General features: G+C 32.7%; 1 protein-coding gene across 2 annotated transcripts in view; it reads right to left on the bottom strand.

The window, feature by feature from the left end:
* The window catches only part of LOC126747067 (uncharacterized), a 28231-nt gene extending 6056 nt beyond the window's left edge, over positions 1–22175 (bottom strand). Inside the window, exons 1-7 of one of the 2 annotated variants that reach the window (XM_050455569.1) lie at positions 21844–22175; positions 21649–21800; positions 21442–21593; positions 20835–21388; positions 6206–6371; positions 6033–6151; positions 5689–5927 (exon numbers count right to left, since the gene is read on the bottom strand). In XM_050455569.1, coding sequence (XP_050311526.1) covers positions 5689–5927; positions 6033–6151; positions 6206–6371; positions 20835–21388; positions 21442–21593; positions 21649–21786 — 1368 coding nt within the window. In that variant the 5' untranslated portion in view covers positions 21787–21800; positions 21844–22175. The remainder of the gene's footprint in view (positions 1–5688; positions 5928–6032; positions 6152–6205; positions 6372–20834; positions 21389–21441; positions 21594–21648; positions 21801–21843) is intronic. The other variant, XM_050455561.1, reaches the window with a different exon arrangement.
* Positions 22176–27575: the final 5400 nt, after the last annotated feature.

Genomic DNA, 27575 nt, shown 5'->3' with positions numbered 1-27575 from the left:
TTTGGGTGCTCTCGTAAGTCGGCCGCTGACAAATTTCAAAAATTTAGTTGGGAAGAATAGTGTTTTAGAAAAACACGTGCCACTTTCTTATCATACAATGGCGATGGACGCAGGGAAAGCCTTTCTGAAAAACTATCCCCAGTATAACATTAATCATTTTCTTGGCAAGAATAATGCTACAGAAAAACAAAGGAACAGAGAAATACTTTCGCGCTTCGCAGTGGCAACACTTTTTTTGGGCAGGCAAAATGTGTCGTTCTGTGGTCATAGAGATGATGGGCCAATGAAACCAGACGAGCCTCCAATGAAGAATGAGGGGAACTTTCGTGCAACACTTAGGTTGATGATTAATGCAGGTGATACAATTCTAAAGGGTCATCTAGACAACGCATCTTCCAGAGCTACTTATATATGCAAGAAAAGCCAAAATGAATTGATCGAGTGCTGCAAAGCTGAAATACAAGAGAAAATTTTGAACAAAATAACCCAGGCGAAGTTTTACTCACTTGTTTTCGACGAATCTCCAGATCTTTCAGGAAAAGCCCAGGTACTCCATTTTTCAATCATGAAATTAAAAAGTTAGGAATTCAAAGGGCCTAAAACACTTTTCCACGTCCACCAAATAGATGCTTAAGCTATCAATGACATTGCGGTTGGTTTTTTAATTTTGTCTTCAATTCCAAATAGGATATGTACATCAGATTGCCAGATAATAGTTAGGCATGAGGTATCTCACGCAAATGAAAGATAAATGTATGTGAATTATTTCCTGTCAACGTGCGAGACAATGACAGAGTTTGTTAGGCCCTTTCGATTTTTGTTGTTTAATTTATATCAACTATTGCGAAACTGCAGTTGAAGCTTTTGTACGGACGTTACAATTTATCGACCAATCCTATTCTAAATATTATTGTCTGTTTTATGATAAATCTTCAACAATCAATTTTTCATATCGGAATATAAAGTTTTCTGTATTAATTATTTGTCCATCTACTGTGAACGCTTTTACACAATTTGTTGAGCTGACTATCACACTTTGTAGGACATTATTCACTTTTGCCGTGTACATTTCCAAATTCATCAATAAAAATGTTGAGTACAATGTATTGTTGCAGGTGAGCCTTATTCTACGATATGTTGATTTAACTGAAAATCGACCAAGCATCAGAGAAGATTTCATGACGTTTATTGATGCTTTTGGTGAACTGTCAAAGAATAATTCTGCAGAAAGTAGTGACTCTGACGACTCGAAAAAAGAAACTGAAGTACTCTCTACTAAAAACGCTCAAGAAGATAGCCAACCTGATGTGGAATTATCACTTACCGGGATTGCTCTCGGGAAAATCGTCTTCGCAGAAATGAAGACAATGAATCTTAACCTAAAACACTGCGTTGCAATAGGAACTGATGCGTGTGCTGTGATGCTATCAGATCGTGGAGCTGTTAACGAAATCCGGAAAGATGCGGAAAACGCTGTAGTAACATCCTGTTATTCTCACAAACTAAACAGCTCCATATCTAAATCTACCAAAATTCGAGTGATTGAATTGGTATGCAGCACTATACGTGAGGTTAACAAGTTCTTCAAGAAGTCCTTTCCTAAACGTACGACTGCATTGGCAAAGAAACTTGGAGGACACCTGGTACAGTTATGCGAAACAAGGTGGGTTCAACGTCATGATTCTGTTGTTCAATTTGCCTCCAAAATGTCGTTGATTGTAGAAGCTTTGACAAAAATCGATGAGTGGAAAAACAAGGAAACAGCCGGAAAAGCAACACTCCTAATAGCAGCTTTGTGCAAATTCGAATTTATCGTTGGACTTTTCTGTCTTTGTGACACTTTATCATTGACTCATTCACTCAGCGTACTGCTTCAGAAAGAGTCAATCGATAATGCAAAAGCATCAATGATGATAGATACGCTGCTTGCAACGTTTCAAATTCGGAGAGAAAAAGCTGATGCAAATTTCAGAAGTATTTATTCAGATGCGAAAAAACTTGCACAAAAACTGGATGTTCCTGAACAAAAACCGAGAACTTGTGGCCAACAAACGAAACGCGATAATTACAGCGAAGATTTCAAGACTCGTTTTTCGAAAGAAGTTCTAGACGGTTTTCAATTGAGTATGCTGCTGCCTACGAAAGTATGTGAGCTCAATCCAACTGAAAGCGAAAATCTTATCAGCTGTTTGACAGAAAGATTCAAAGGATTCATAACTGATGACAACATCGTGCAGCGTTTTAAGTTCAAAAGCGAGTTGAACCACTGTCCACTGGCAGTGCTATTGGCAGCAGAAGAAAAAGACTTCAGCGAATCCACTTCCAACTACTGCATTACAAGCTTTGGAGAACTGTGATGTTGAAATATTCCCGACTATCAATGCTTATCTTCGTATATTTTGCACACTGCCTGTGACAAATGCAAGCTCTGACCCAAGTAACAATTTAGGTTCTAAAAAGGTTATAAATAACTCCTAGAACCTGTTTAAGAAAAATGATTGATTATGCCATTAAGCACAAACAACGTTATTTATTAGCCCGCATAACCTCCTGTAGTAAAAAAAGGCCCAGCCCTAAAGAGGTTGTCGTTGCCAATAGGCCCTGGCCAATTTGAAACCAGATCGCATATCGCAGAACCTATATAGCTAATAGAAATAACCTTTATCGAACCCGAAGATGCCTAAAAGTAACCTGTGTAGAACCTGAAAGCTTTTACGCCTACCTGTTTACAACCCTTTAGCAAAGTCCTTTTAGACTTTTAGGTGGTTATATAGTTTGGCCTGTTCGCCGGCTTTTGGCATTTCAGATACATATTGAAGTATTAAAATTTTGCTATTTAGTTTTAAATATGGTATTTCAGAGATACCAAAGTATAAAAATCTGACCTTTTAGTTTTAAATATGATACAGCCAGGGTAAAAATAAGCCAACGCCAAAATAAAAAGCAATGGCGACATTTTCATTGCGCACACCAGTTTCTTGAAAAAGTTGGGTGTAATTTAACTGTAAAACACGCGCGCCTTTGATATCTTACAAATTAAACATTATTCAGTGCCAATAAAAAAATAAAAAATTAATATATTTTTATTTCTGAGATGCTTTAGTGATAATATGTCTGAAATGCTCCAGTGTCTTTATATATTATCTAAATTGCTTACATATTACATTATTTTTGCCTGTATTTGAATAGCTACTATAAAAATGGAAGAATTACATTTTTTCTTCAAAATGGACGCCTAGCAGGATATGCTTTTAAGCTGCTATAATAACTTAAGTAAGTATCAAAAGCTATGTCGTAGGACAAAAGGCTTAAAAAAATGCCAGTGGGTTTTAAAAAAAGCTAAAACAGTGCTAACTAGCATCTTCCAGGACTTATAGGCCACTTTTAATAACCAATTAGCTGGCAAAGTCTGGGCGAATTTCAATAAATGGGTTTTAGGCATTTAGTAGGATCTATTGGCATTATTTATTACTACGCGGGATTTCTTGAGTCTTCTTTATTGCAATTCAGTTTGCCTTTGGTTTTGGTGGTTCCAGTTACTGTGAAAATAAAAGTGTGTTTTTTTATCGTTCAAATTGCATACAGGGCTGTATTTAGGTACATAAAAAGGTAAGTTCATTTTAGTTCATATAATAAAGATAGGCAAAGCGATTTTGATAAAGATAAATACAGATTGTTGAAGTTTAGAGGTTATGAGTACCAAATCATTTTTCTTTTAACACACCCATGCAATATTTCAATTCAAATTCAATTCAAAGTATATTAGCACCACAAAAAAATTGAAGACATATAATGATTGTAAGATTGTATGTATTTCCAATAAATTAATACGATGTGAATCCCCGAAAATCAACACCTTGTTGCTAAAGGACCGTTTATACTTAATATTAACGCTAACGCTATGGAATCGTTTAAATTTTTAACGTTCGGATTCATGCTTATTCGTGCTGTTGAGGATAAACGTCACGAATAAGTCATGAACGTTCACAACACTAGTCATAACAAATTACATTTTTTATTTAATTTTACTCTTTTTTAATAGGTTTTGACTTTTTAAAGTTAAAAAAAAAGCTTCAACAATAAAGGTAATTTATGTTTAGATTTATATTCTTTATAAATTTTGAATTTTTTTATTAGTAAATTTAATAAATACAAAAATATAATACATTTAAAAGCAGATTTTTAAATATTTAAAACTTAAAAATTGTATAGTATTGGACTTCATATTTTTGTTTTTCTGTTAAGCCACTGGTACTGGCATCGTGAATATCTGATTCTAGAGGATCAGGTTCAATACCAATACCGCCATCAGTTAAATTACGAGAATTATCTTCTTCCGGTGTATCTATTGCAAACTAAATTTTTTTTTACGTTATAATCTACCAAAATTGTCAATATTTTATTTGTCATATTTACCTGACCAGTTGTAATTCGTTGGAAATTTCGCTTCACTTTTCTTTTAAAATTACCACTTCTTACAATTTTGTGCCAAGACATCCCTGTATTCTAAGAATAAATGACGTAGGATTTAATAGTCGCGACCGTCCGCAAACTGTGTTTTATTGTGACTAGTTGGTTAAACCTTATCCCATAAAGTTATCTTATTATCCATATGACTTCTAGCAAGTTCTTTAGGTGTTAAAAAATGCTATATTTTCCGGAATAGGCCGTATAAAGTGCCAAATAGTTAGGCAATTGATTCAAGACCATATGGTTCTGAATAGGTAATTTTAATGCTAAAATCGTTCTATATTGAATTTTAGGAATTTTGATTGCCAAATTAATGCTGAAATATAACCTCTCCAAAACCTTATTATCTCAAAACCATCAAGCCCTCGTTTATGGCCATAACAACGTTATTGTTGACACTTGACTAGAACTAATTAGATTTTTAATTTACCTAACGTTCCTAGTTCCTATTAGCACAAAATTTAACCTAAATAGTTCCATCAAGCAAGCCAATGACTATTGCAGAACCTTGGTGCAGCTAAAAGGCAACTTTAAAAACCAACTGCTTGAGAAAATGTTACTTGGGGAGCGCTCTTTTTCTCAACGATGCTACAAGAAAGACTGATTGGATTGGCTTTGCTTTTGCACATACACCAAGACATTGAAGTCAGTCCTAAAGAAGTCATTGAACGATTCGCAAAACTGGGGCCTCGTCGTTTTGTTCTATGAAATAATTTTTCTGTAACATTTGCATTAAAAACAAGGATTTGTGGCTGAATAAATGAACATTAATACGTCAATTACAATATATTATAATTATGCTGATCCACTGTGTTCAAAAAAATTTTCCCCTCCCAAAAATCAACCATGGATTTTCCCCTGTATTTAGATAGTTTTCTAAGAGCTATGTAGGATTTTGTATTGTTTATTTAGTGCTTCTGATTATTTTGAATTTATTAGTTATAGGTAATGTCGGTATCTGTAATTGGCTATTTGGCTGTTGATGCTGTAATAATATTTAAATAAATAAATTAAATACCATCATAGGACAAGTCATGGCTAGTTACATTAAATCATAATCCAAGACTTAATTTTTTGGATCAAAAATACAATACACTTGTATTATAACACAAGTTTATGTGTCTTTGTCTCTTAAAACTGGTCATTAAGTATTATTATATTTATATATCTATTGAATTTAAAAATAACTAAATAAAATGCAGTAGTAGCAAGATTTACCTCGATTTTTTTTCTGATGCTTTTACTTTTTACAACAGCAATAACATCAGTTGATTTCCTCTTCTCTTCCTTTGACTGATCAGGACTTTCAACAGCCAAGGAACGGTTGGTCTCGAAAAGAGGCTTTTCAGGTTTGGGATGTTTTTTAAGAGAACTCCTCCCGCTCCCAAAAGAAGACATATTTAGATTTCTTTTTACGGATAATGGGGTATGTGATGTCTCATATCCTGAGTAATAACCTGAAAATTAGTATATAGTGCTTGAAAAATGTCGAGAATATTTTTAGCATGTAAAGCCAAATAACTTGGCAAGCTTAAACTTATATTAATGATTTTATTTAATACCTGAAGAGGACATGCTACATAAAACTGAACTAATATCAAAAGAGCTATTGGTAACATCTCCGAGCAGGTGTCTTCTATTTTCCACAACAAGTGAACTGTCCAATCGAAGATCTTGGCATCTAAAAACAAGCAGTAATCAATAAGATTGTTGATTGCGAATCAAGATAACTTACTGGTCATAAAACTGCTCAGGACTGTAAGAATAAGATTCACATTTCTGACAGAAAATGTAACCGCAGCTTAATTTGTTCTGGCATTGAGCAATTGACTTCTCCACTACAGATGGCTTTTGACATTTGGGACACCTCACCAATGATTGGTTTTGTGTTAAATTGTTTGCTAATATAAAAAAAAATCACTATAGAGTATATTTTATAATGATTGTTTTAAAATAATTGTTAAACCTTTTGTATGTCTAAGACAAATATGTTAAATGATGAAACGACAGAACAGAGTTAAAATTAGCTAGAGCCTTAAATAATTATTTTTGGCCATTAATTTACAAGATCCATAAAAAAAACTTGTAAATACGAGGTACTGCTTTAATTTGCTTCTATACTTCTTAGGGTGCAACATTTTAATGTCAAGTGGCAATTTATTGTAAAATAGTGGTTCATAAAAAGAAGGATCAGTTTTAATGCGATGAAATCTATAAAATTCAGTATGTATATAATTGTTATTTCTAGTGAAATGCGTATGTATGTCTTTGAAGGTTTCATAGTTATTAATGTTCATTTTAACATGTAAAAGATGATGAAATAAATATACTATAAATATTACAAATAAATAGGTCCAAGATAAGGATGTCTACCACAGGGTTCTTGGAAAACAAAAGGGATACGAAGATGGTTAAATTAGACAAAAGTTAGAGTCAAGACTAACAATATGCTGCATAGAAAGTTTTAAAATTCCGAGTAATTTCAGGGATATGCCTAAAAACCCGAAATTTGCTGATTTTGTTCTAATTTTTTTCCGACGTTATTTAAACAGATACAAAAACAAAAGACACTTTCTCATGGTCACTTTTTAAGCTCTACAAAACAGCGTTGAGATATTTTTCCCGTACGACGTTTCGTTTCGGAGGAGCGATCATCAACTGTACTGTTTTATATGGCGCGTAAAAAAAGTATAAAACTTGTATTAAATACCACATTTTATAATGAATCCAACGATGGATGACACAATATGTTTCTGCAATATTTAAATTGGAAAAACTGAGTTTTTATTAAATTCTGATTGCGAAAAATTCTGATTGAGGTGGTTTAATTATGGAGCTCAGAAAATGAGAAAATTATTTTATTGAAATGTTAAAATTGTTGTGTTAAAATGTTATAGCAAAATTACCAAGGTTGTAGTTAAAATTAAATTCATTGTGAAGGTTGGAGATTGACATAATTTTACACTTTTTAATGTTAAGAGGCAGTTTATTTATTGAACACCAGGATGATAAGGTGTCTAGGTCTTTTTGCAGTTAAACGCAGTAGTTGTTGTTTTCTATAATACAAAATAATTTTAGGTCATCTGCAAATAAAAGACAATCAGATGTTAAACTGGATGTGATGTCGTATAACAAAAATTGCGAAATTTAAGGTGGCAACTCCATTGAGGAGCACCACTCAGAGCTGGATATGAATTGGACTTACAGTACCGAGCAAAAGTGGAGAAAGATTTTATTTAATAAATATAAAGCCAGAGTAATCGACTATTGCCAATAAACAAATACTCACATTATTTCTTTAGGTTCAAAGGAATGCAAAAACATATTTAGTATTTATAAATTCTTCCAACAAAAACAATCTATTTGCTTATCTTTATTTTATGAGGAGCAAAAGTAGAGAATAAATAAATAAATAATAAATAATCTTTTTATTTAGCACTTGGCTACTTATATCTACTTAACAGAAAACAAAAAATCAATTTTGATTGCGTAAATAAACAAATAGTCCCCTATTAAACATATGTACACTTGGTGCATTCTTTACCTCCTCAGGCAACTTATTAAACATGCACAGTCCCTCGTAAAACAAAGTTTTTTGTAACGCGGATGTCGTTACCTGCCTAATGTTAAAGTTTTGCTTAAATCTAATGTTATAGTTATGGAATTGTACTCTTCTTCTTAAATAAACGTTGAGATACCCTGGCAATAAGTTATTTTCAATTTTATATACAATAGAAAGATTTGCCTTTTTTATGTTTTGCTCAACATTTAACCAATTTAAAGAATTTAACATGTCTTTAGTCGGCACATATTTGCTACAATTCAATAATACACGCATTATTTTATTTTGCTGTATTTGTAATTTTTGTATCTCTTCTTTGTTGCAAGAAATCAATAATGAACTACAATACGTGAAGTGAGGTAAAATTATAGTTTTGTAAATTAACATTTTTGACCATTTAGAAACAACATACGATATTCTATTAAAAAACCCTACCTTTTTTCCTATTTTCTTACATAAATAATTTACATGACTTCAAAAATTTAATTGCGGATCAAGGATTACACCTAAATATTTAATTTCAGTTACAAACTCTATAGGTGAACCATTTATGAACAAAGACAATCCTAAATCGAAAAAATATTTACATATTGTTACTGATCCTACTACCATACATTTAGTCTTTAAAGAATTCAGTTTTAATCTATTTTTACATAACCAATCATACAACACATTAAGCTCACTATTTAATATATTTACAATTTCTAAATAATCTTTTCCAGAGACGGATATGAGGGTATCGTCTGCAAATAAGTGTATAAAACATCTATTTAATATCCTATTCAGGTCATTTATATAAAGAATAAACAATAAGGGCCCCAAAACACTTCCTTGGGGTACACCCAGTACACTTTCCTTTTTTTGAGATACCCTGAGAAACATTTTTAAAGTTCTTAGTTTATGTTTGCTTATTGAAAGCAATACACAATAATATTTTGTTAATTAATAAAGAATAACCTGTAAATATGCCTCGAGGTATTACTTTGGCGTTATGTATAAAACAGTTGATAATATCAAAATATCAATCGGGTGTTAAGCAAGCAATCATTGCTAAGCAGTTAGGATTAAACCGCTCAGTCGTTTCCAAAACCATAAAGTTACACCGCATTAGAAACTCATTAATAAGTCCACCTAAAACTGGTAGGCCTAGAAAAACGACGCCTAGAGTTGACGAGAAGATTAAATCCTTAGCTCTTAAAAATCCATTTAACACAGCAGTGGATATAAAATCTCAACTAGACGATGTAAATATTAGTGTCCATACAGTTTGAAGACGTTTAAGGGACAGTGGCTTGCCGGCAAGAAAACCATCCAAGAAACCCTTCATTTCGAAGAAGAATCGAACCGCCCGACTTCAATTTGCACATGACTATTTAAACTGGTCAGAAGCAAGATGGAATACAGTATTATTTTCGGATGAAAGTAAGTTTAATTTATTTTCTTCTGATGGTATTTTATGGGTCAGGCCTCCTAAAAATAAAAGAGTTGATCCAAAGTATACTTTGGGCACTATTAAGCATGGAGGGGGAAATGTACAAGTGTGGGGTTGTTTCTCTGGTATGGAAATGGGCCCCATTGTCAAAATTGATGGGATTATGGATCGGTTTAAATATTTAGAAATATTAACTGATAATATGTTGCCATATGCAGAGGAAAACATGCCATTGGAATGGAGGTTTCAACACGACAATGATCCGAAGCATACAGCTAAAATTATAAAAAAAATTTTTGAGGACAAAAAAATAACTGTTGTTAAGTGGCCAGCTCAGAGTCCTGACCTTAAAATCATAGAGAATCTATGGGATTTAGTAGACAAAAAAATTCGTAAGAAACATCTCGAAAAATTTAAAAATGGAGACGAGTTGTTTGAAGCAGTTGAAGCTGCATGGCATTCTGTACCCAAGGAGACCTTAGGGAATCTGATTGGATCTATGAAAAGGATATGCCTTGCAGTTATTAAAAATAAGGGATATGCAACTAAATATAAATTTGTTGTTATTATATATTTTCTTTAAATATGTGTTTCTCTATTTTTGCTCCCTGTTTTTTTTTTATTAATTTACATATGGCTTTATAATAAGTAGAATTATATTGTTTATGTTTTATTTTTATTATCTAGTTTGGTGTAGTATTATAGGATAAAAAAATTTTAGTTAACTTTAATAAAATAAATTTAAAAATAAAAAAAAAGTTTCTTTACTTTTGCTCGGTACTGTATATCCACTAAATTCAACATATTGCTATCCAAGAATTTGAGAAGATCGTGATGAAATCCCATCAAAGGCATTTTTTTGATAATCAGACCATGGTCCAATCTGTCAAAGGCCTTCAAAAAATCAGAATAAAAAACATCTAGTTGTCTTCTCTTTCCAATAGCCTTGTATGCCTTTTGTAAAAAGCATGTAAGATTAGTTAAATTAAAAGACCCTATTCCTAAAGAACTATCTTCTAATTTAATTTACAAGGTTCCCTCTTGTAACTGTGATAAGAGGAGATATATTGGACAAACTTGACAGTACATCAAAAGCAGAATGAGTCAACACAAGTATGATTGCAATATAACCAATAAAGACAAAACGGAGCATATGGCTTTGGCACAACATCATTTTTCATTGGGTCATAATTTCAATTTTTTGAAAGTTAAGATCTTGGATAGGGAAGAAAATATTTTGAAAAGAAATGTCTTTGAAATTTATTCATATTAATGTTACAGGAACTTGTAGAACAGACACCTAAAACCTTAGTGCCCAATATAATCAGTTACTATACATCTATACCAGTAAACCACCAATGTAGGAACATAATTCTTATTAAACAATAAAACAAAAACTACTATCTTAACCTTTTCGGCCCCAATGGGACAAATAAATCTCAACATACATTTCATAACATCTGCTGGGCGCTATCTGTCCCGTTTTTAATGGAAATTATCATTAGCGGGTATTTTAAGGTTTGAACAATTTTTCGACAGGCAGCGACACGCTTTTTGGAGGTCATTCTGATTGTAAACGCCGAAAAGCGGGCACGTTGTTGGTTTTTGACACTGTTTTTCTACAAATTTGATAGTTTTTGTGTGGTTTTTGAAATAATCTGTTTAGGTAAGTTCAGCATAAATAATAGCAAAGTATTTTGATGGTTTTTTTGTTTTGGTTTTTGCACTTTGGGTGTAATATTTGGCTATGGGATATATGTGTCCCAGTGGGTTTTCTGATAGGGTGATTTATATCCCAATGGTATTTTACAGTATGTCAAGAAAGAAGTTGACTAGGGCAGAGCTTCAAGATCTTGCTGACAATTTAGAAGAGTTGTCATCCGGAGAAGAGGTGCAATCCCCATATGAAGACTCTTCCTCAGAAGAAGACCCATTCCATAATAGTGAAGAGTCCGACGAGTTGTATCAGCCCTCGGATACCTCGGACGAAGATAGTGGAGACATTGAAAGTGATGCAAACGAGAACCTAACCCGACCCAACGACGGCGTTATTTCTGCTGAAAATTCAGATAAAGAGGCTGAAACTCCTGTTACAACTGGTAATATAATTTGGTCATTACCTACAAATACCTATGTCTCAAGACGACTGCATTCCAAATGAAAGTCAATGTATCACACATCCTTCAATTGCTGCAAATACTTCACCGCTGGACATATTCACTAAAATTTGTCCTCTGTGAAACCAGCGAATCAAAATTTACAAAGAAAATAAAAAAAGCAGGCGACTTTCACTGATGCAGGCGGAGATTATGATTACTATTGGCTGCACATTAGTTATGTGTTTCAATAAGGTGCCAAAACTTCGCCATTACTGGTCATTGCATCCATCTTTAGGAAACAAGGCCATCAAATCGGCCATATCCAAAAACAGGTGTTGGTTTTTACTATCCAAGCTTTATTTCAATAATCCAGTCAAGCCAGAAGGGGCCAGTAAGATTTACTATGTACAAGAGCTTCTATCTTGCTTCAAATATATGTGTCAAAAATATCGATCCGACAGTACAAGTCAAAGTATTGACGAGAGCATGGTGGGCTTCAAAGGAAGTTCTTCAATGAAACAATATATGCCACAAAAACCTGTGAAAAGAGGCATAAAATTATGGTCTAGATGTGATGCCAAAACAGGATATACATACGATGCAAATGTATATTGCGGCAAGGACGTCGTTGAAAGGAGCGGAACTTTGGGCGAAACTGTTGTAAAAAAATGATGTGAAACTATACAAAATCCAACCGTAGTTCTGGCCTTTGATCGATTTTTTACATCAGTCCGTTTGATGGATTCCCTCCAATACCCAGCTTTGGGAACAGCCATTATTACAAGAAAAGACATGCCAAAAAAAATTCATGGAAAAACAAAAAATGTGTAGTGGTGAATGCCAGTTTTTATCAAATCAAACAAACTCTATTGCGATCAAATGGCAAGATACAAAGCAGGTTATTCTTTGAGTAACTGCCATACCCCTGATATGACCTGTGTGAAGAGAAAAGACAAGACTGGGCAAAGAGTTGACGTACCATGTCCCACTGCTATTGCATACTACAATGAAATCATGGGTGGTGTGGTTCTGACTGATCAGATGAGTGGTGTGTATGACTTTGGCAGAAAATCATGCAAATGGTGGAAAAAAGTATTTTATCGACTTTTGATGATTGCTGTTGTTAACAGCTGGGTAATATATAATGACTTACGTCGTACTAAAAAAAAGATACCCTTACTGGACTTTTTATTTACCGTATCAGAGGACCTAATCGAAGGACAACGGCAAACTTCAGTCAAACTTCGAAGAAACAGTTGTGGAAGGCCATCAAAGAGATCAAAAGTAATGAAAAAATGTGAGTGATCACCTTCCAATAGAAACATCGAAACGGCGAAGATGTGCTCGTTGCGCTCTTCAGAAAAAAAAAACGTAGAACCAGTACTATTTGTGCAATGTGCGATGTAGGGTTGCGCAAGCATTGTTTTGCGCTTTATCATTCATCCTAAAATTGTCCTTACCTTTGCGGGTTGTCTTTTTGTGAATAAAAAAAATAAAAATTTTGAAATACAAAATTTTGTTTTTTTGGCCCCTAGGGATATTTATAACCCACCTAAAAATTCAGCTGGGATATATTTGTCCCACAATTTTTTGCTCTCCCTGCATATATTTTTTTTTATTTTAACTAGTATATAGTGTCAAATGATCTCTTAAAATACCATAACTTACAAAAACATCCTTAAAATCATTAAAAATAAAATTGGGTCCCAAAAGGTTAAAGAATAATATAGTTTAGTATAGTTTATACAATTAATTAATATAGTTTATAGAATAGTATAGTTTTAAATACCAACGGGGTTGCCTTGGATCTTGTATTTAGTAGCTCAGATTTAATTAGTGTCGAACGTGCAATAGACAAGATTTTTGAGAATAGCTTGCACAGTACAGCAATTAGTTTTGTTGAATATTTTTATGATTTTGGTAAGAGAGATTACATAGCAATTAACGATTGTCTTGCTGGGATAGACTGGAATCAATTGTTTTTGGGAGAGACATCTATTGATGTCATAGTTACAATTTTCTATAACGTGATCTACTCCTCAATGGAAAGGTTTATTCCTCTAAAGAGGTACAAACGTTCTTCTTTTCCATGTTGGTTTTCTTCAGAGCTTCGCAGTTTGATCATAAGAAAGAAACAAATTCACAAAAAAATTAAAATTAGTGGTCAACAGCAGGAATATGATAAATTTGTATTTTTGAGACATCAATGTGAGTACTTAAGAGAGTTGTGCTAGCAATCCGAGGTACTTCTGGTCATATATTCGAAATAAAAGAACTGGTTTTAGCCTTCCCTCCAGAATGACATACAATAACAGGATTAGTATGAATATCTCGGATACTGCAGATATGTTTGCAGAATACTTTTCATCAGTCTATTTGGATGAGCAAGTCAATGACATACCATCTTTTGATTTTGATAAATCAATTTGTCTGAGCAATTTAACTCTGTCAATGCAGGATGTTTATGAGGTTATTACTTCCTCTAAGAATAAGCTCTGCTCTGGACCAGATGGAATTCCGGCATTCTTCCTAAATAAATGTGTTTGTGTTCTTACAAAACCAATACTGTTAATTTTTAACAAATCTCTAGGTACTGGTTCTTATCCCACTCTCTGGAAGAGAAGTTTTCTAAAACCCATTTTTAAATCTGGTAGTAGAAATGAAATTTCCAATTATCGAGCTCTGTGTAACCAATCTGAGTTGCCAAAGCTGCTTGACTGCCTGGTCAGTCATAGGATTGCCTGGAGTTTTAAATCTTTATTTAATCCTGAGCAATTTGGATTTATAAAAGGCAGATCTACTGATGCTAATTTGGTGCTGTATGTCAACTACCTCTACCGCTGCTTGGAGAAGGGACTTCAGGTTGACTCAGTATATACAGATTTTTCCAAGGCTTTTGATAGGGTTAACCATGGGGTACTCTTGCAAAAGCTTAGGGCTTTAGGTATTGTGGGGCCTCTTCTTCAGTGGATCTCGGGAATCATCAGAGGTAGAACCCAGATTGTTAATCTTGGAGGTACATGTTCCTCTGAAATTTTGGTGCCATCTGGGGTGCCACAGGGCTCTCACTCAGGCCCTGTTTCGCCTCTTTTTAATTGATTTAGTTTGGAAACTTGAAAATTGTTGTGTGCTAATGTTTGCTGATGATGTGAAGCTATTTAGGCCTATCAAATCCCTTTCCGATGCTGTGCTCCTGCAAAAAGACCTTAATTTGTTCTTTGATTGGTGCCACTTATATAGAATGGCCCTTAATATCAATAAGTGCCATAAGATTACTTTTTCTAAGCAAAGAAACCCTACTGCTTTTCTTTATAAAATAAATAATGTAGCAATTGGTGTCAAAACAGAGGTTTCTGACTTAGGAATATTTATCGACTCCAGGTTGTCTTTTAAAAGTCACATCAATCAGGTGACTGGTAGGGCAATGAAAATGCTGGGTTTTATTCAACGGTTTACAACTGATTTGTCTCTGTTTCCTTTTAGATTACTTTATTGCTATCTTGTTAGGCCCCGTCATATAACTGCTACATTGAGCAGATTGAAAAAACTCAAAATAAATTTTTAAGGGTGGCTGCTTTTAGATGTGGTTACAGGAGATAGGAGTATTACTATCAGTGGGTCAGGGATAACCTAAACTTACCCACATTAGAGTCACGAAGAACATTACTTGACTTATGTTTTATGCATAAGGTTTTAAATGCTACCATAGATTGTTCCGAGTTATTGTCTCTTTTTAAACTTAGGGTGCCTTCCAGATTGAATAGACAATCAGAAATATTTTCAGTCCCATTCCACCACACCAATTATGGTATTAATGAGCCAATTACATGAATGGCTTGAAGTGCTAATGGTCTGTCAGGACAGATAAGCTTTTTTGACTCTAGGATTACATCTTTTAAGGGGCAGTTAAAGAATATTATTTATTTATTTATTCATGCCAAAAAGTATAAAGCTTTTACACAAGTCAGTCAAAAATATAACTCCAAATAAAAGTATTAAACTGTAAAATTCGTTTTACCTAAGAACAAAAATAAAACACATATAAGCCTAAAAAGTAATGCTTAAAAACACTTAACACTAAAAGTCAAGAGACCCAGCCTATGCAATAGCACTGAAATTTGAGCTCAGGAATTCCTCAAATGAATAAAAAGCATTGGTGACTAAAAAATGTTTTATCTTTGTCTTATAAGCATTAAGAGGCAAATCCTTAACGGAGACCGGCAGGACATTAAAGAACTTAATTCCATAATAAGACACGCCATTACGGGTACGCTCGAGTCTCCTAAATGGTGCCACCAAGGAGCCGCTATTTCTGGTGTCATGACTGTGAGTGCTAGCATGAGTCGCAAACCTGGGTAGGTTTTCCCTAATGAATACAAGGCACAGAAGTATGAAGGCGCTTGGTAAGGTGAGAACTCTCAGAAGCCTGAAGTGGACCCTACAACAATCCCTGTATCCAATCTGCGCAATCACTCGCAGACATCGACGTTGCAATGCAAAAATCCTGGGCATATGCGCTGAATGACCCCAGTTTAGTAAGTTATACGTCATTAGAGAGTGAAAATATCCAAAGTAAGCTGTCCTGTACGTACGTCCTATACAAAGTAAGAGTACCTGCGGAGACAGACCCAGACAAATTGCGAATCAGGAAAGTACACCTTGATAATTTGGTTGACAATTCATCTATGTGACCTTGCCACGTCAAACCACTATCAAATCTAACACCCAGAAAATCCACAGACACACCTAAAGATTGTTGCTGGGAATCAACGTCCCGAAGGAAAAAAATTATATTTTGAGTTTTGGACTCATTTAAGCACAATCTATTGGAAACGGCCCAGTCTCTAAACTGAGAACAAGATTCTTGAGCCTTGAGCGAAATGTTTGCGCAACTCCTATTAGTACACAGGGATGTAGTATCATCAGCATACAAATAGAAAGTGCAATCAGGGTGACAAGGTGTATTATTTCATAGGGGCTTTAATTAATTAACTCATCTACACCTTTCATTGATTTATGGATAGTTTTGTATCTGAATATATATGTTTGTATGGGTATGCTATGTAACACTTTTGTAAATGGATTCTGTAAATAAATAAATAAATAAATAAATATAACCAATAAAGACAAAACAGAGCATACGGCTTTGGCACAACATCATTTTTCATTGGGTCATAATTTCAATTTTTTGAAAGTTAAGATCTTGGATAGGGATGTAAATATTTTGAAAAGAAATGTCTTTGAAATTTATTCATATTAATGACACAGCAACGTAATAAACAATAAAACAAAAACTACTATCTTAAAGAATATGGCTAATAGCATTCTGGCAGTTTTCACTGGTGTATAGGATTAATAATATCTTAATGGATTTTAATAGCAGTCGCCGATGAATGTGTTTATGAGCTGTTTTGTTTTGTCCCTTAAATTGTTTTTTAAAAAATTTTTAAATTTTATAACATAGATGTACAGCGCAGCACTCCATAATATTCTCTTGTTCCATGACTGGACAGGCTGATTTTTGAAACAAAAATAGGTGTGTACATCTTAACACTATCTTTTACTGTACATTATACTGTACATAATTTAGGCTTTACAGACATAATTGTATTAAGTGAAACTTTTCAAGTATCCTCGAAGGATGACTTTAATATAAGGGGTTATGAAACATTCTATAATGAAGGCAAATACAATAAAAATGATGGAATCATAATTCTGATAAAACCTGAATTGGACCCGGTGTTCTCCACAGTAATATTGCCGAAATCTCAAGTCACTTTGGCTAGAGTAGTATGTCATATCAAGGATATTACTGTGATCTTTTTATTCAGGATTTGGAAGAATTCTTAAGTTTAAATAACAATAATCAACAACTAGAAATATTTACTGGGGACGTTAATATAGATCTATTAAATCTTGAAGATAACAATGTTATTAAGTATTCAACTGTAATGTCACAATCGGGCTATTTATCTTATATAAATTCAATTACATGACCAGACACCAAAACTAATTTAGATCACATTTTCTTAAAATGTAAAAATATTTCTTCCGCAGAGTTTAAATCGTTTGTTTTAGATAGCTGTCTAACAGATCATTTTCCAGTAATGATAAATGTTGCCTTTAAAGATAAAAGTTTCCGAGCTGTCACCCAAAAAACAGAATCTAATAAAAAATCAATAGACATACATAATCTTAAAAGACTGTTAAATGAACAAGACTGGACGTTAATAAAAGAAATAGACAATCCTGACAAAGCATGGTATAATTACCAATGGTATAATAGCCTCAATCAAACATAGAAACAAACTAAAATGAAAACTATTAAAAAATTATAATGTAGAACTAGAAAATGAATATAAAAATTATAAAAATTATTTAAATAAAATTATATCAATTCAAAAAAGAAATTATTATAGAAATGAGATTAATAAAAAAAAAAATAATATGAAGAAAATGTATGAAGTAATAAGAGATGCAACGAATCAAAAACAGACAGAAAAACTTCACATTAAAATAAAAAATGGGGAAAACTTCCAAGATGAACATCAAATGGCTGACTTTTGTAATCAATATTACACAAATATTGGTATTCAGATGGCAGAAAAAATCCCACAACTTCACAACCCATATAGCCTGGAGAACCCTATTACACAATCTATATATTTGACACCTATTACCCATAATGAACTAATAAAACACATTAACAACCTTAAAAATAAAAGTTTCCCAGGTTTTGATGGTATATCGGCTAATCTGATTAAACAAACACACATAGAAATTCTAGAGCCACTTATTCACATCATAAATCAAATCTATAAGACTGGACATATACCTTCAAGCTTTAGATTAACAGTTGTCACTCCGATTCATAAATCAGGACCCAAAAGTTTTGTCAGTAATTACCGACCGATAAGCTTAATAACTTGCTTCGCAAAAATATTTGAAAAAAGTCTGAAAGACAGATTATTGAGCTTCTTTGTCACTAATAACATTTTGGCTGAAAATCAATATGGGTTTTTACCAGGTTGTAGTACTTCCGATGCATTACACCAACTCACTTCAGCAGTCACTAATCATCTTAACCAGAGCAGAAAGTGCCTTGATGTTTTCATAGATCTCGCTAAGGCATTTGATACTGTTCCACATAACAAACTGTTTGAAGTTTTGGAACATTATGGGGTACGAGGAACTGCAATAACTCTAATGAAGAATTACTTAAAAAATAGATGACAAGTTGTTAAAATAAATAATACTTTAAGCAAAGAAGAGGTAATACAGATAGGAGTCCTGCAAGGCACAGTGTTAGGCCCGGTTCTGTTTATAATTTACTTAAACTCTCTCCTTAAAACAAAACTAAATAATGGAGAAATTATTTCATACGCAGACGACACAACATTACTTTTTAATGGTACAGACTGGGATCAAACAAAGCAGTATGCCATAGAAGGCCTTAATCAAGTAAAAAATTGGCTGGAAACATTTAAGCTAAGTCTAAATGTCACCAAAACCAACTACATTGCCTTTTCACTAACTGCAGCAAATAGACCCAATTTTTCTCAGTTTTCTATTGATAGATATAATCAGATCAAGGAAACAGCTCATACTAAGTATCTCGGGATATATGTGGATCAGAATCTTAAATGGCATGTACATGCAGATTATCTGGCAAATAAACTAAAAAAATTGATTTATAAATTTTATATACTTAGAACGTTTCTAAATATTAAGGAACTTATTATAATATATAAATCACTCACTGAGTCAATTTTAAGATATGGTATTTTAGTATGGGGAGGATTATATAACAATGCTTTATATAAATTAACTATTGTCCATAAATATATCTTGAAGACTATTTTTAACAAATCAAGGCTTTTCCCTACAAATCAACTTTTTACAGAACAAGCAACTAATATAAGGACATTATACATTACAACAATATGTACATATATTCATTTTAAAACTCACATAAGAAACCATATAAATCATATTCATAATACAAGATCAAGGGCTAGAGGTGATTTATACATTCCTAGCAGTTTAAAAAATATAAATTTAAAATTCTTTGTATACTTAGCACCAAAAACCTATAATCTTCTGCCTTGCACATTAAAAAAATTAAAAAATAAATCAAAATTTAGCAAGGAATGCAATAAGTATGTTCATAACCATTACCAAGATTTTGCCACTGTTTTCTAATGTAGGATAGTTAGTTTTTATACTTGTATATAATATGTAATAACAAGTGTTATGCAATTGTTGAGAGACGTAGGTGTTTAGGACTAAAAGGACAAAAATATTTCATTTAAAACTAGGACAAAAAATATAAAATCGAGAGCAGGATTTATCACAATAGTTTTAAGGTTAGTTAAGCAAGTTTATTATAATTCGGAAAATAGAACCAACTTTTTTTTGAAACAACAGCGCACATAGGTGTGTTATGAACACCTAGGCGTTAATTTAAGATAGATACAGTGTAATAATATATATATTTTTTTTGTTCATACATAATTTTTCTTTTTATAAAATTACTGTAAATAAATGTGGCAGGGAGTCAGGGTGTACTGATCCCTCCAAATGTACATCTTCAGGATTGAAATACATGCTTTCTCATCCTTTTTTTTTTTTGTAAATTACAATCTTTAAAATTTGATGTAAACAAGAAACAATCAGACTGCCTGTTTTACAGTGCTTTTTGTTTAATGTTAATGTTTTCATTTATTTAATTATAACATATCATTTCCAGATCTGAAGATGGTGTAAATAAAGGCTGAAACATTGGCAATTCTTCTAAAATAAAATCAGTTTTATTATATAAGTCCTAAGCCTGCAACACTTTCTGTCCAATAAAATTTATGTTAAAGTCATAAACTGATCAAAACAACCAGGAGAAAGTCTATAGCAAGTTAAAATTACAAGTTTAAGCCTGTCAGACTGTACCGCACATAATTCACATTGCATGTCTAATGACAAACTATCAATATCACCCCAAGGTTGGAACCATTTTTCATTTAAAAAAAAGAAAAATAATAATTTCCTAAGATTTCCAGGCACTGATTTTATCATATTTCACCTTAGCATTTTTACATTTTATTTCAGATACATTGAGTATTCAAACCTTTAAATTTAAATTACTTAAAATTGACTTTTTATTTGAAGATTTATTTTGATGCCAAGTTTTTAAACTTGAAACTATGAAATCCTCTGGTTTTTTTTTTAATGATAAACTATTTTAATAAATACACTTTTTAGCAAAAACCTAACATACCTGTTTCAAAAAATTCACTATAGTTCCTACTTCTAGGACTGAGAGATCCTTCCCGGAATAAAATGTCATTTTGTACTTCCGGACTGCTGGGTGGAGTAATTTTATAATTCTCCTTGTTTTGCTTATGGGTTATCTTGAAAGACTCGAATCGAATTTTAGCAGAGAAGCTGTTGTTTACTGCATCCCTAAACCCTTGAGAAACCATGCTCAACCTAAACAAGTCTCCCCCAGACAGATATTGTAAGACATTATCCATGATGACCCTGTTGCATAGCACAGTACTTAGCAAAGATTTCTTATTTTTGTTAGTTGAAAAATCTGGTGTGGAGTGTCTCAACTCAATTTTCTCCCTAAACTTTTGGGGTGTCAAGATTCTTCTTGCTGGTTCTAAAGGTTTCAGTGTAGGATATAAAATGTCATGTTGTTCTTTTAAAGGGGTCCCAACACTACATGCAGAAGAACATTTTTGGAAGCTCCCTGTTTTTATAGGGGTCTCATTGAAATATCTCCTATGAGATTCTGGTGTAGAGGGTGGAGTCACCAATTTTTCACACCTAAAGAGAGATTGTCACAAAAAAAATTAATTAGAAATACTTACAAACATTACTCATTAGTTTTAAAATATTTAGCAGCAGGGGTATCACAGTTTTCTTCAATCTCAATACTTTCAAATTTCTTGAACAAGCTTTCATTTAAAGTGCTTGAAGCTTGTGGGGTACTTAGTGGGTCATTTATTATTCGACTTCTATCATATTGTACCTGAAAACAAATCAAGCAGTTGTCTTGCGAGTTATAAATTAATGGAGAAAATTACTTTGCGTTTTTTAGGATTTATTTTAGGTAAATGTGGTGTTCCTTCTGCCTCAGTTTTGGGAGTACTCTCAAACATAGCTGACACATTAAAGGAGCTCGATTTATTCTGCACTTTCTCTCCTTTTGGGGTTGACTCCATCCTCTAAAAACCAACTTAAATATTTAAGGTAATTAAAGTATTTCTTAATCTTCTCACCTTTAATTAATTAAATATCCGCCTTTCGAGGTAAATAAATGGTTTCAAACATTTACAGTTCACAAAGCATCATCTTACAATAAACAAACAGAAAAGATGCTAAAATGGCGCCACAGATTGGCCAGATGTCCCCTTCCTTTTACCGCCAACCGGAGCACTTATCGCTGATATGGCGGTTTTTCCACATAAACAGACACTAATAAGACGCAATCACATATTTGGAGAAAAATATTAAATAGTCTAGGAAAAACGGGAAATCTATTAGAATTCGTAATTTTGCATATTATACACAAACCACTTCTTCTACTTTCACAATTTTACAGGTGACAATAATGACGTCTGTCAACATTTTTTTTTGCCAAGATGTGGCGGCGTTGCCACAAGTGTATTTTTTTACATGAAACTTGTAAAATGCATATTGTTATACAGGGTGTCCGGAGGCTAGATGCAATCCTTTAAGGGGGTGATAGCTAAATTAAAGGGAATGATAACAACGAATTAGTTCAACATAAATAATTAATGATATATAGGACGTTTATTAAACAAATGTAAAATACAATTTTAATTCAATATTAATCTCGATATTAGTACATATTTTACCATAAATTTACCGTAATAAACGTTCATAAGTATTGTCGAAAAAAGCAAAAATCATTTTGCTTTTTGTGTGACACTTACTTTTTTTCACTTCAATATAAGTCTTTGGGTATATAATTTAATATTTGTTTTCTTTTTGGTTCACAAAACTGTTTAAATCCTCTCGCGATAGTACCCTCAGTAACCAGTCTGACACTTTTCTTTTAAAACTAATAAAACTTTCACAACATTTAATATCATCAGGGATTTTATTATATAGTCTTGGAGTTAGGTATAGCTTCTCTGTCCGCACATTTTTTTGCATTTTGGAATAATAACTTTATTTGAAGACCTTAAATTATAGTTTGTTTCGTTAGAAACTAAACTTTCTTGAGGTTTCTTAAACGATCTTAAGAGCATTCTATAACAGAAAAGCTGTCTAATATCCATGACACCACTTATGCCATATAATGTATCCGATGGAAAAAACCTACTTTTGTTAAATACAATTTTAAGTGCCCATTTTTGAGTTATTTCGAAACCTGTAACATGTGAGTTTAGCACTCCTCCCCAACCAATTATTCCATAGATCAAATGTGACTGCACTAATGAAAAATATAGAGTTTTTAATTGATTCGTTGACAGGAAGTCTTTCAAATAGTTTAATTTTGGCATGACACATCTAATCTTTTGAACAACATATTTGATGTGATGGTCCCATCGGAGGTTGTTATTTATTTATTTATTTATTTATTTACACCACTCCACAGAATAAATTCCAATTAATGAGTGGGAAAATTACAACAATAAATTACAAAACATAGGTATCTTAAGAAAATTAAAAAGAATACAATATTATCAATAATTACAAGCAAATGGTATTAAAAGAAATATAGACAAAGTAAATTAAAAGTAAAACATCTAGGAAAAGTGTACTCTTTTAATTTCCGACAAACTGCAATTAAAGATGTCACACTGATCCAGAACAGAGTCATGTATGTTACATGCTCTGCGCAGAGGAGAAAATTTACAAATGTTGGTTCTAGGTCTTGATAGGTAAAAAGTTGATGTATTCCTTGCTGATATGCGAGGCACATGAAAATTTAGTTGCTGCAATAGATCTGGTGAATCAATAATATTATTTACCAACTTAAATAAAAATTGCAAATCAGCGGATTTTCGCCGATCCTCCAGCAAAGCAAACGAAAATCTTTCCAATAAACGCTGATGTGGGAAACCAATTTCTGGGTACACTCCGTCACTCTTGTACCAAAGATATTTGAGAAATTTTCGTTGAATATTTTCAAGTTCATGAATATGATTTGTATAATATGGTGACCAAACTTGGGATGCATATTCCAATATTGATCTGACATAAGAAAAGTACAGGATTTTTAGACTAAGAACATTATTAAAATTTTGCGAGTTCCTGATGATATATCCCAACATTCTATAACTGCGCTTGACAATATCTAAAATATGCGGTTGAAAAGAGAAAGAGCTGTCAAAGATCACCCCTAAATCTCTAAATTCAGTTGATCTAGGCAGAATAACATCATCTATGGTATAGTTGTAAGTAATGAATTTTTTCTTTAAGCCAAATGAGACAACATTACATTTAGCCGCATTAAGGGGTAGATTATTATTTTTACACCATGTATTCAAAAGACTTAAATTATTTTGTAGCTGCTCACAATCCAAAATAGAGTCAATTCTAATATATAGTTTTTTGTCATCTGCGTACAGCAGGCTATTAACATCAAGTTGGTCAGATATTGTATTAATGAATGAGTTGAAAAGAAGTGGTCCCAGAATTGAGCCCTGTGGGACTCCGGAAGTGGCAACTATCTGCACCGAACTACGACCAAAACATTCCACGTGTTGTGGTCGCTCGGTAAGATAGGACTGTAAAAGATTTGACAAAGAAGAAGAAAATCCATAATATAGGTCGAAATTATTAATGAGAATGTTGTGGTCTAGTCGGTCAAATGCTTTTGAAAAGTCTGTATAAATAACATCGACTTGAGAGTTTGCATTTATTGATTCGGTGATATATTCTGTAAGAGAAATCAAATTTGTAATGGTAGATCTACCTTTCATGAATCCATGTTGTCGAGTATTTATAAGACTCCCCATTTTAGGATATAAAGCAGAATGAAGTGCGCGCTCAAAACATTTGGAGAAGTTATTTATTATTGTGATAGGCCGGTAATTTTCAACCATGTTTTTGTCATTCTTTTTATGTATGGGAACAATTTTAGACGACTTCCAAAGATCAGGAAAACATTCTTGTTTAAGGGCCAAGTTAAAAAGAATTGTTAATGGTTTTGCAAAAACATGTCTACAGTCTGATAAAAGAAATGCGGGTATTTTGTCAGGTCCAACTATCGGTGTGGGTTTTATAGTTTTTAAAGCACTTAATACCTCGTTTTCAGTAAATCTAGTTATGGTTATGCACTCCGGGTACGGTGTCTGAATATTATTAGAGTTAGAGGCTTGAGGTGAACTAAAAGTCGTGTATGAGCTCCGAAAGAAAGCTGCAAATGCATCAGTAATACTCTGCGGATCCGATAACAAAGTTCCTTGTTGATCAAACATATTTTGGGGCAGGGAGTTATTTTTTTGTGAACTCCGAATTAACTTCCAAAAGTTATTAGGCTGCGAGTTTAAATCATTCTCAAGTCTCGCACAGTATTGTTTGTATGACAGCTCAACATTTCTTTTTATTTTAGAACGCAATTCTCGAAAATTTATTAAATCTTGTTGAAAATGAAAGCGTCTAAATTTTATCCAAAATTTATGTTTTTGTTTTATGTCTCTTACTATTTCAAAAGAAAACCAGGGCGGGTAGGTACGAGCTCTTTTTGCAGTTTTCGGAACATACATATCAAGACAAGAATAAATCTTCAGATAGAAAATGTTCATAGCAGTATTAACATTTTTAACCGCTTCCAAATCACTCCAATCAACTCTAAGAAAACTGTCATATAACAATCTGAGGTCAGCTTTTTTAAAGTTATAAAAAATATTATCTATTTTACAGTTATTAAACTTTTTGTCAGGGGTATAATTGAACCTTATAAATAACGAAGCATGGATAGCTTCCTCGTCAACCAAGAAGTCGTAGCATCGCTCCACAGTACAGAATTGAGGCTCTGATGTAATGACCAGATCCAATAATTTACCTTGAGAATTTTTAATAAAATTTACCTGATTCCAGTCAAAAAAGTTTAAAGTATAAATAATCTGGTTTAATCTGTTGGATGATAATGAATTTTCCGAATAATTAATATACTCAGGTATATTAAAGTCTCCTAGCAAAATTATTTTTGAGTTGAAAAGATAGGTTAAAGAAGATAAGTATTCAAAAATATTTTCATATATATCAGCATTAAGTCCGGGTGGTATGTATATTAAAATAACATATACATAAGAGTGCTCAAATATAATTTTTATACCTATGATTTCAATAATATTTTTAAGGTTATAAGAAAGCGCCAAGTTTAACTTTACCACCGAAAATGACTGCTTTACTGCTAATGCCACCCCCCCGCCCCTCTTCTCGGACATCTCTGCATAGTTTCTATCGCAGCGGTAGACAGAGTACGCATTCGGAAAAAGTTCCGAGCTATAAATCCCATCATTCAGCCAAGTCTCTATAATAATTCCCAAATATTTTATAGTCTTTGTCGCAGGTATTGCTTGATTATCCACTATTATGTCTTGACAGTTTATTGTTTTATCATTGGGAGAGAATAATATGCATTTGGTTTTTTCAAAATTTACAGTTAATAAGTTAAAATCAAACCATTTTTTTAACTAGCGAAAAATCCCTTTCTGCTTGAATTTTTAATTCCTCCCATGTTTCTCCCTTAAACAAAATAGCAGTATCATCAGCAAATGATATAGTTTTACCATTAATGTTCAGTTTAAGTAAGCCATTTATATGAAAAAAAAAACAGTAGTGGTCCCAAAACAGTCCCCTGAGGAACGCCACAGGTTATCGACCCAGCCTCACTCATTACTCCACCGATTTTTGTATATTGTATTCTATCACATAAGTAGCTCTTTATGATATCAAATATTTTTCCTCTAAGGCCATATCTTTTGATTTTTTCTAAGAGCAAGGAGTGCGAAACTGTATCGAACGCCTTGGCCAGATCAACAAAGATACACAATGTCGGGCTGCTTTCATCAAGATTTTTATATATTTGTGATGTGAGCCCAGCAATTGCATCCTCCGTTGATCTACCCTCCATGAACCCATACTGATTCTCGGATATCAATTTGTATTTTTTTAAGAATTTCATGATTCTACTTTTTAGCACTTTTTCAAAAATTTTTGCTATGTTTGTTAACAGCGAAATTGGTCTGTAGTTTATAATATCCAGTCTACTTCCAGATTTTAGCAAAGGAGAAATAATACCTATTTTTAATGGTTTTGGAAAATATCCCTTTTTTATACATTTATTTATTAAAAATGCTAATGGGTATGAGATTTGACTGTCTATTAATTTCAAGATTTCAGTACGTATACCATCAAAACCGGGGGATTTTTTTGTCTTTAATTTTTTTATAATCTAATATTTCTTGTTCAGTAACAAAATTAAGAAACATATTGTTTGCTATTTCAGGTTCGTTGACAATAAAATTTTTAGGTTTTTTAATTTTTTTGGCATAGTTTTCCCCTACTGAGCAATAGTGTTTATTAAATACGTCGGCTATTTTTTTTTATCAGATATAATTTTATTTTTTGATTTTATTTTTTCAATTTCCTGATTTTTTTGGTTTTTGTTACAAATTTTATTGACTAAATCCCATAGGCATTTGGTGTTTTGTTGGTTACTTAGTAATTTTTCAAAATATTGTTTTTTTGAGGCGGCGATGGATTTTGCAAGACTTCTTTTACACATGTTGTAATTTTGTTTTAGAGTTAAATTATTAGGAGATTTTTTTAATTCTTGATGTAGTACATTTTTACTATTAATAGCATTTAGTAGGCTTGGACTAATCCAACCCTTCCTTGGAATTTTTTTTTTGTTTATTTTAACGTTTTTTGTATTCTTTTGCATGATTTTTGTTATGTTATTTATAAAAATGTTCGTCATTTCATCTAAGTCCTTAGAAGAGTAAAAATAATTCCAGTCTATTAAAAA

The sequence above is a fragment of the Anthonomus grandis genome, chromosome 2, assembly GCF_022605725.1.
Source record: "Anthonomus grandis grandis chromosome 2, icAntGran1.3, whole genome shotgun sequence".
NCBI lineage: Eukaryota > Metazoa > Arthropoda > Insecta > Coleoptera > Curculionidae > Anthonomus > Anthonomus grandis.
Note: the sequence above shows the minus strand (reverse complement) of the source record. Positions and strands in the feature narration are given on the sequence as shown.